General features: G+C 40.0%; 1 protein-coding gene across 1 annotated transcript; it reads right to left on the bottom strand.

Annotated features, from left to right (window-relative positions):
• Positions 1–8,845: 8,845 nt before the first annotated feature.
• Positions 8,846–10,307, bottom strand: LOC143317305 (trace amine-associated receptor 13c-like). Its single transcript, XM_076725400.1, has 2 exons — positions 10,141–10,307; positions 8,846–9,659 (listed from the first exon to the last, which is right to left on the bottom strand). The coding sequence occupies exons 1-2, from the start codon at positions 10,305–10,307 to the stop codon at positions 8,846–8,848; spliced, it is 981 nt and encodes a 326-aa protein (XP_076581515.1).
• Between the last annotated feature and the right edge of the window lie 641 nt (positions 10,308–10,948).

Below are 10,948 nucleotides of genomic sequence, written 5' to 3' on the forward strand. Positions count from 1 at the left end.
GTAACGCTGATGTAATGATAACGAATGAACCAACAGTAGACCAGTCTGATAATCTGAAGCGTAAATTCTCGATACAGGGATTGCTTATATCCAGCTCAAAAGGACACCGTGTGACCACGACTTGAATGAAGAGTCTTATTGATTAAACACAATAATGAATATGAATAATGAATAATACGACAGAGGATATGGGTGATACGACGTAACACAAACAACCATATAGAGAAGCTTATGGCAAATAATGGCAGAATGAGTTTGGCGATAGTGAGAAGTAGTTTTGAGGAAAAATGGGGACGCAAATATTAAGTTAATTTCTTGAATGAATGGCTGAGGGAATTTAAGAAAATTGAGAGTATTATAACCTTACGGAACCAACTGTCAGGTCGTAGTCTGCGTCTGGTCTGAGCACTTCCTGTTTTACTTTGTAGGGTTTTTCTGTTCCTGTTCTGTGTTGTCTTGTTAGGTGTCTTGACTTCCCCATGTGTGTGATTGTTCATTGTCTTCACTTGACTTTTTTTCCGTTCAAGCCGCATGTGATTGGTCAACTACATGATGTGTAGTGGCTTCTGTATGTAGGCACTGAGCAGGAGGGAGGGAGCGGGGGTTACAGATACAGCGCAAACACACACACACACACACACACACACACACACACACACACACACACACACACACACAGCCGCGACAGACAAAACGCTGGAAAGGTGAGAAAATGAGTGACAGCAGGAAATGCAGTAAAATTTGATCTGCAGTATGTTTTGTACATTAATAATTAATTTTACACATAATTTTACGTTACTTTGGCAATAAATAATTTTAAGCAACAAAAAATCTGAAGAGCCACTTGGGAGCCGAAAGAGCCGGCTCTTTTATGAGAGCCGAGCCGTGAGAACCGGCTCTCTTAAAAGAGCCGAAATTCCCATCACTACTCTGTGGGTCCCCAGTTTTGCCTGTCGCAGTTCTGACACCAACTCATTTTTCAAACCATTTTTCCACATAAGCATGCCTACTTTGCCAGCGACGCTCCAGCTGATGTCTGCTCCAAACTGACACGAAGGGGTCCCAGGCGTTCTTTTCTGTCTCCAGTCTGCTCGGCAGTCCAGCAGGGGAACCCGGTCGAACCGCTGGGCTGAGTCAATCTTGGACAGAGATGTTTCTGGGGTCTGGATCTCCGGTGTCTGTAACAGGCACGGAGCAACTTCTGATGGTTGTGTAACCCAGACAAGTGGGTCGAGGCTGGCTACAGGTCTTCGGTGATGAGAGTTGGCAGGCGTATGGCAAAACTTTAGATAAATAATAAAATTGACAGTCTCTTCGATGGCCAGTCGAAAATGTCTCCAAAATTATTATTACGTGACTAAAATTTAACTTCGGAAAAATTATGCGGCTTAACATGGTGAGCAAAAAGTTTCATGAAGATAAAAAAAGCTAGAAAAGAACGTTTTTCTGAAGAACGAAATCAAGCCACTCGGCATAACTATGAGCAGCAACTAAAAAAAGACTGAGAGGCTAAGAAACGAGACGAATAACGAAAGACCGAAGAAGTATGGCTGAAGACTGAAAAAAAACTTCAACGAAGGATGAGAGAAGACTCAGAGAAGACTCATGAAGACTTGAAAAGAACTGAATGAAGACTAAGACAAAGACGACTGAGTAAAAGAAAAAGGAAGACTAAGCATCTGCTGCACACTCCAGACAGTATATTTGCTCCAGGTCGAGTCTAATGACCAATAGGCTGTCATGTATGTGGGATGGTTCGCAGGCGAGCGATGTGATTTCACCTTATACAGTGAGAATTAACCAATGATTTGTATGAGGGACTCATCTGCTTCTCACTATGGCCAATCACATGTATTTTAAATGATCAATTTTCAATGGCATTTCAACATCGTTCATAACATGCGTTAGACAATTCTTATGAATAATGACAACATTCAACAATAATCATGCTAACATTTTCTAATACTGCGAACCTCTAGATGGCAGTATGGTTCCATGGTAGAAACTCAGACAACTTTTTAGGAGAATTAAAATCACAGTTTTGTCATTTTATAAGCTAGAAACACCAGAGAAGCATTGATATCATACAGATGATGGGTTTAATACTGTAAGAACATCCAAAGTTAACTCAAACATATAGATTTCATTATCCTGGTGTGATAGAAAAGAGGCACATGGACATACAAAAACAGTTTCCTTCAGGAATGTCTAATTTACAACCTATCAGCATTATCTGATTTTAGAGATTCTTCTGAGGCCTGGCATTTATCCATCCAGATGGTTTTATTGTCTGAATCTGGTGTGGAGCTGTAAAGAAGAATTAGCATCTCCATGGGAGACACTCTAGGTGAAAGGTAACCTGTGAAGTTGAACTGTCTGTGTCTCCTGCTCCCCTGAAGGAATCTGGAAAGGTGTTCCTCAGCAAGACATCCTGTCTGTCTCTGAATTAACACTTCCCTGTAAATAGTTCAAATGGTCAATATCTCTTAAAAGTTGGAATGTTTAATGACTCCATTTCTCCTGAAGGAATGAAAAAGGGGGAAAGAAGGTCAGTTACAGGTCAGTTCTGCTACACACGAGAAGATATGACAAGATTTACAAGAAGAAAGGTGTGTGTGAATGTATGGAACACAATGGAGCAGGGGAGTGAATGATGCAATGGAAGAGATGATGAAGGAGCTTGGAGGGAAAAAAAAGCTTGTGGGAGGAATTGTGTACAGAAAATCAAGAGGAGGAGGCTGAGGGAGCGTGACAAAAAAAAGATGATGGAAGAGATGAAGATAAGATATAAAAGGTCTCGTGAACAAGTGAATCAGAGGGCTGCTAGACCTCAGCAGCTCTCTGTTCAGATCCACAGTCACGATGTCTGATGATGGAGTCAGTGGAAGCAGCTGATCTCTGTATGCCTCCACTCAACGCCTCCTGCAGGTCAATGTTTGTTACTCCCGAGGCCATGTTCATCAAAACACTGCTGTCCTGTATCACTCTGCTCACTGTGACACTCAACTTGTTGGTCATCATCTCCATCTCCCACTTCAGGCACAGACACTTTCCTTGAAATATAACAACTAATATTTTGTGTGTACCTAATTTGTGGATGCAAACTGTATTTATTCTATGCTGCTCTATGCTAAAAATAGCAACTTTACAACATATCAGTATCTTCACTTCACAAAAGTAATCACCATGAAAATTTCCTTTATACTACCAAGATACTCCTGTAGTATTTAGTTCATAAACAGTGGAACTGAGTGACATTATAGAGCTTTATGTGACATGTAGGCAATGGAGAGTTTGGTTTTCATATTGCTGTGTCCATAAAAGTAAATGTTCACTTTCGATGTTTTGTTTGTATTCACACAATTGCTGTGCTTGAAACCCATTTGCACTTAACATGAGGCACTAATCATAATCTCCCCCTCCAGGAAGCTCCAGACCCCTACCAATCTCATCCTCCTCTCCCTGGCTGTGTCTGACTTGCTGGTGGGCCTTACTGTGATGCCATCTGCAATCATTCTGCAGTCCTGCTGGTTTCAGGATAAAATCTCATGTGTTCTTATTTACCTGTCTGGCTTCATCATCACCTCTGCCTCTGTTGGGAACATGGTGCTCATATCAATGGACCGCTATGTGGCTATTTGTTACCCTCTGCGTTATTCTTCCATGGTGACACCAAGCAGAGTTCAAATCTGTGTGTCTCTGTGTTGGATCTGTTCTGTTATCTACAGCACTATAATACTGAAAGATTACTTGTCACAAATAGATTTGTCTAATTCCTGCTACCAAGAATGTAAAGTTATCATAAACTACATTTCAGGGGCAGTAGACTTGCTTCTCACCTTTTTCGGCCCTGTTACTGTGATCATAGTTCTCTACGTGAGAGTGTTTGTGGTGGCTGTGTCACAGGCACGTGTCATGAGGTCTCAAATTTCAGCTGTACAATCACATGTTGTAACTGTTAAGAAATCAGAGATGAGAGCTGCTAGAACTCTTGGTGTTATCCTTCTTGTGTTTATACTTTGTCTGTGTCCATACTACATCCCTTCTATAACAGGACAGGACAGCACAGGTGGTGAAGAGTCATTAGTTCCAACTTGGCTGTTCTGTTGTAACTCCAGTTTTAATCCTCTGATCTATGCCTTTTTCTACCCCTGGTTTAGAAAAGCAGTTAAACTCATTGTCAGCCTTCAGATACTGCAGCCAGGTTCCAGAGAGGCCAAGATCATGTCGAAATAAACGTTTTACAGTTCATAAACTGACCTATTTTATGCAGGTTCAGTCGAAGTCATGGTGAAGTAAATATATGTGGTTTTCCCAACTGTACACTCAGTTCATAATAATATTCAAAGAATACAGTGAAAGCATAATGTTATGATATATAAATGCATCAACACTGGTAGACCAGAAATTGGTATTTATATGTATAGTTGAGAACATTTTTCCTTTTTGTACATGGTATTAAATACTGCTTGAAATAACATTTTTCGGTGCTCTGATCATTGTTGACTTATAAATTCTGGTTGTGTAAAATTTAAAGCAGGAACAAAACATTTAGGTACCACATTGTCTCACTGTGTTATGTTCAATAACAGGTTTATTGTTACCCAAACATCGACCGGCTGCTGTTGGCCATAGTTTTGTTTTCCTGCAAGAAAAGAGAAATCAGGAACATAAATCTGACTTCCACCACATGGGGTCAAACGCCACACCAATCATGAAATGAAAAATGTTTACCTACAGTTTACTTGCAGTGGACAGAAATATAGGCAACTAATTTGTTAATTTATTATTTGCTTTGGTAATTTTCAAGAGAAGCTGTCAAGTATTTTATAGTTTCAGGTTGTCAAATGTTAATATTTGTCACTTTTTTCTTAAATCACAGTTCAATGATTGTCTTTTGATTTTGGACGATTTTTCATTCATGTTTTATAGACCAAATAATTAATTATGAAAATAATAATTCATCGAAAATGAAAATTATAATTCATTTCAGCTCAAGATAGACACACCAGCATGCTCACACACACACACACACACACACACACACACACACACACACACACATTTTTTTTTTTTTTTTTTTTTTTAATTCAGCACTAATGGTTACACAGAGGGATGATTTAATGTTTCAAAGATTTATTTTACTCCTTCATTTCTCATATTGTTAAAAAAGATGTCATGTGACAAGTGGTTAGATCGTACATCATAAGGAAAATATACTGCATGGTGGAGATGTAATGATACCAAAAACATACGGGACAATAATATGCCGATATAAAGTCCATGATATGATATTTATCGCAAAATTGTAAAAAAAAAAAAAAAAGAAAAAAAAGAAGAAGAAGTAAAGAAAGAAAAATGACTTGAAAAAATGCCCTTTATTCATAAATTAGTGTATACAGAATTTTTATTGATCTAAAATTTGTTTTTAACTTAAAATGCTTCTGCTTCAGACTTCAGGTATGGTGAGTCCAGTTTGTGACTGGAAAAGAGGCTGCGTCTGTCAGACAACAATTTTCATTTCCCATTCACTGGTCATAAAATGAGCTGTGACATAGCTCTGAGTAGCTTGTGAAGTCCACCCATCTGTCGTTATTGAGATATCGTGAGATTCTTTAAATTGTTACATCCTTAATAAATAAATAAATAAATGAATATGTAAACATCTTTGAATTTATATCATCATACAATTGTCACAGGAACAATGCACTGTTGCTCATAAAGCTGGAATAAAATATTTTTTACCTCTTTCCATGAAATGATTGTGACAATGTGATTCATTCTTGACAGATAAAGTGTATAACTTCTCAAAACTGTATTAATTGATCTCTTCCAAGCATATTTACAATGAAAATGAAATCACGATTAACCTTTACAAACTGTAGTCAGGCTTGAATAAAATTGGGAGTATTGAAACAATAGGATTAAGGATTTGTTTAAATTCTTCAGCCTTGGTCAGTTTAACAGGAAACACATATTCGAGAAGATTTCATGCATATGAAAGTCCAATATTACTCTTTCAAATGTCACACAGTCACTAATATCGAGTATGTTCACTCCTGACACGGATCAGTGCATTAAGACGTCGTGGCATACTGTCCACAAGCTTGTTGATGTTGTCAGTGGGCAGGGCGTCCTGCTCTTCAGTTAGAGCCTGGGCTAACTCGAGTTTGAGGAATATTGTCCCTCCCATTGGTGACTTGGCCTAAGGCATCCCAGGCATGCTCAATAAGGTTCATATCAGGGGAGCAAGTGGGCCTTGGCATCTGCTGCACCCCTTCTGCATCAAGATATTCTCTCACTGCAGCTGCCCTATGTGCACTAGCGTTGTCGTCTTGCAGACGAAAGTTGTTCCCATAGACCCGTCTTGCATGTGGGAGGAAACGGTTCTCCAGGATGTCCCTGTACACAATGCCATTGACGTTTCTATCCAGCACCACCAATGGTGTCTTTCCTCCATAATGAATACAGGCCCATACCATCACTGAGGCGCCACCAGCTTCAGTGGTTTCCTGGATGCAGTCATTGCAAAGGTTTTTGCCAGGTAATCGCAGAACCTGTTGTCATCCATCTGTATGGTTAAGGATATAGGGCTCTCGTCCGGAAAGATAACACGTCACCAGTGGCAAAGCTGTAATCTTTTGTGCTCCCTAGCCTAGTGAAGTCGAGCAACTCTGTGTTGAACAGTTAGGCGTGGACACTTGGTCATTCATCTAGCTCAGTAACCATGCTGAAGCAACCTTCAATTTACAGTTTGGCGAGAAACGTTGATTCCATGGTGTCTTCTCCACAAACGACGAAGGTGGCTCGTTAGCATTTTGCACAGATTAAGCAATTGCCGATCATCTCGGCTGGTAGTCAGTTGAGGTCGTCCTGGAGATTTTCGTGATCTCAAATGACCCTCTTCTTGATGAACTTTGAGGATTTTACACATCACACCCGGGGATATTCCAAGCAAATCAGCAATACCGACTTGTTTGTGTCCGTCCTGTTGGAGTGCAAGCACTCCCTGGCATATTGCCAGTGGTGTCGGACAAGGCATAGCCTAGGGAAGTTCTGTGTCAAATTTGTTTGAAAATTATTTCAGGCAATTCTGAAGACGTAGACCTATTGCATGCAGGCTTTAGGCAGGAAATGGACAACACAGCAAATGTCTTGTCTTTCATAGTGCCAAATAAATGTTATGCATTAATTCATTTCACCTGGGTAATTTGGACACATAATCAATCAACCAATCAATCTTTATTTATAGAGCACTTTTCATACATAAAATGTAGCATGAAGTGCTTTACATGTTAAAAGCACCCCCCCACCCCAACCCCCAGACCCGCACCCCACAACTCTCTCTCTCTCTCTCACAAACACACACACACACACACACACACACACACACACACACTGTGGCTGAATACAGAGGAACGAGCTGAAGCTAAAGACAGCACTGCTAGCAGCCCAGGCCAGAACGCCAAAGCTCAGTGCCCTCCAAACTAAAGGCAGGCAGAGGACCCACAGCACTTCAGCGGAGCACCGCCACAGAGCCACAGAGCCCCCACCCACCCCACCTGGTGTGTGCGCGCAGAGACATCCCAGCACGAGCCAATAACAGCCCCAGTGCAGAGGGCCCCACTGAGGAAACACTGGATATATGGGATAAACGTGTAAAAACATTTAAGATAAAAATATATATGACCATTAATAAAAGCAAAAATAACCATATAACCATAACCATTAGTTAAAAGCCAAAATAAAAGTACAGATTATAAGAATGTATAAGAACATTAAATAAAAGCCAGATTAAATTAAATTCAATTCAATTAAAAGTATATTAAGAACATGAGTTAAAAGCCAATTTAAATAGGCGGGTCTTAAAAGTATCAACGTTCTCTGTGGCCCTCAGGTCCCCCAGCAGGCTGTTCCACAATCAGGGGCCTTAAAACTGGAACGATGCCTCACTGTGCATTTGCGTCTTTACTCTGGGAATAGATAAAAGGCCGGTGTCGGAGACCTGAGGGTCCACAAGGGTGCATAAGGTAAAAGCACATCTGAAAGATAAGAAGGCCCAAGACCCCTAAGACATTTAAATACCATTAAGAGAACCTTAACTGTCATTATTTAATATTTGAGGACACATTGATATCGAGCCCTGTGGGTGTCAGGAAAGAAAGAGAACCACAACTTATTATTAATGACATGACAATTTATTTTTTGCCTTTGTCAGTCTAAAGTCACATTATGAAAATATTCATTTGGCCTTTTATATTACAGCAACAATTTCACAGCAATGTTTTCAGCATCATACTTGATTTGACAACTTGACCATAAGAATAAAATCTAAATTTGTTTTTTCTGACAACAAGCTTGTGGATACGGGCTACTACTTCTGTTCTGAATCATGCCTTCTGTCTGGGTTTTGTGCACTCTGGACAGAACACAGCAGCACAGTGAGAAAACTGTCTGGAAAACCCATCCTTTAACTACATGTTGAAAAAACAATGTGTCAGGATCTAAGGACTTTTTTGTGTGCAATGAATACATCAGTAACATATATTGTTATTATCGACCTCAATTAATTGAATTTTGGCATAAACTCTGTTTGGCTATTTAATCAATCTATGCCACATAATGTGGGCTTTTTTTTTTCTTTCTATACAATATTAAGACGGCTTCCGCGCCTCATTCATTGTGGAGGACTGTGAAACTGAATTATCAGTAGCTTCTCCATACAGTGGGTGTTATATAACTCCATCTTCCCTGACAATGGTTTTTCAGAGTATAGTGGTTTACATCCTGAATGTGTTTCTTTTTTTCTGTCCTGTCTTTGGTCTGTTTCTGTACATTATATTTCTCATCTCAACATGATCTTGGCCTCTCTGGAACCTGGCTGCAGTATCTGAAGGCTGACAATGAGTTTAACTGCTTTTCTAAACCAGGGGTAGAAAAAGGCATAGATCAGAGGATTAAAACTGGAGTTACAATAGAACAGCCAAATTTGAACTGATGACTCGACACCATCTGTGGTGTCCTGTCCTGTTAGAGAAGGAATGTAGTATGGACACAGACAAAGTATAAACACAAGAAGGATAATACCAAGAGTTCTAGCAGCTCTCATCTCTGATTTCTTAACAGTCACAGTAATTGATTTGACAGCTGAAATTTGAGACCTCATGACACGTGCCTGTGACACAGCCACCACAAACACTCTCACATAGAGAACTATGATCACAGTAACAGGGCCGAAAAAGGTGAGAAGCAAGTCTACTGCCCCTGAAATGTAGTTTATGACAATTGTACATTTTTGGTAGCAGGAATTAGACAAATCTATTTGTGACAGGTAATCTTTCAGTAATATGATGTTGTAGATAACAGAACAGATCCAACACAGAGACACACAGATTTGAACTCTGCTTGGTGTTACCATGGAAGAATAACGCAGAGGGTAACAAATAGCCACATAGCGGTCCATTGATATGAGCACCATGTTGCCAACAGAGGCAGAGGTGAGGATGAAGCTAGACAGGTACACAAGAGCACATGAGATTTTATGCTGAAACCAGCAGGACTGGAGCAGGATGATTGCATATGGCATCATTATAAGGCCCACCAGCAAGTCAGACACAGCCAGGGAGAGGAGGATGAGATTGGTGGGGATCTGGAGCTTCCTGGAGGGGGAGATTAGGATTAGTGCCTCATATTCAGTGCAAATGACTTTAGAGAACAGCAATCATTGTGAGAATACAGACAAAACATGGAATTTTACTTTTGAAGACACAGCAATGTGAAAACCAAACTCTACATAACCTACATGCCACATAAAGCTCCATAATATCACTGAGCTCCACAGTTTATTAACCAATTACCACTGTAGTTTGCTGATATTTTTAAAGAGATTTTCATCATGATTGCTGCCATTGTGACACATTTATACGCAAAAACCCAATGAGAATAACATTTTCATTTACACGTGAAAGTACTCACATCTCTGGCTTGTCTTAGACTTTTAATAATACAGCCGTATAGACGATGACTCAGAGAAAGAGTCATCTTGTTCGTATATAACAGCATAAAATAAACAAAGCTTCCAACCATGAATTAAACTCATACACACTATCAGCTGTTATATTTCAAGAACAGTGTCTGTACCTGAAATGGGAGATGGAGATGATGACCAACAAGTTGAGTGTCACAGTGAGCAGAGCGATACAGGACAGCAGTGTTTTGATGAACATGGCCTCAGGAGTAACAGACATTGACCTGCAGGAGGTGTTGAGTGGAGGCATACAGAGATCAGCTGCTTCCACTGACTCCATCATCAGAGATAGTGACTGTGGATCTGAACAGAGAGCTGCTGATGTCTAGCAGCCCTCTGATTCACCTTTTCATGAGATGAGATATTTATCTCTTCCACATTTCATCATTCCTATTGTCCATCATCTCTCTCCTCCCCTTCATCTTCTCCACACGTCCTCCCACCAGCTTTCTTTTTGTTAAGCAATATTACAAATATCAAAGCACATACATCAGCAAAAACAAACCAAAAAACGGTCCCTCTTCTTATTTCTCAATGTTCACAATCTCAGTTTTTTATACATTTATTTATTAAATCAGTCTGTTTTAGAGCGGGCGTCGGAGTTTATTTCAGAAGGTTCACAGGTACTACTCCTATTTTACTTCTTTACTCACAATGAAATAGGACCTTTTAACTAAAAAAGATTATGGCTCAGTCGATACCGAGCCGCACTCCCAGGTTATCTCCCCTGCCAGTCTGTTTATTCCTCTGTTTCAAGGCTCACATAGACCGAAGGCTTTATCAACAGCCCTTTTTTCTTTTTCTCTATTTTTCTTATACAAGTTTCACAGAAACAAACTGCAATTCTTCTGCATCTCCTAGCGGGCTGCAGCCCCTAGCCTTGTGCTACAGTGGTATTGCAGATTTTATTCATCTGTCCTG

This window comes from Chaetodon auriga, chromosome 3 (assembly GCF_051107435.1).
Source record: "Chaetodon auriga isolate fChaAug3 chromosome 3, fChaAug3.hap1, whole genome shotgun sequence".
NCBI lineage: Eukaryota > Metazoa > Chordata > Actinopteri > Chaetodontiformes > Chaetodontidae > Chaetodon > Chaetodon auriga.

Excerpts from the sequence above, each read along its gene's own strand:
- LOC143317305 (XM_076725400.1), bottom strand. The coding sequence starts at position 10,307 with ATGGAGTCAGTGGAAGCAGCTGATCTCTGTATGCCTCCACTCAACACC. Across the intron at positions 9,660-10,140 it reads ATCTCCATCTCCCATTTCAG|GAAGCTCCAGATCCCCACCA; the intron begins GTACAGACACTG and ends CTCCCCCTCCAG.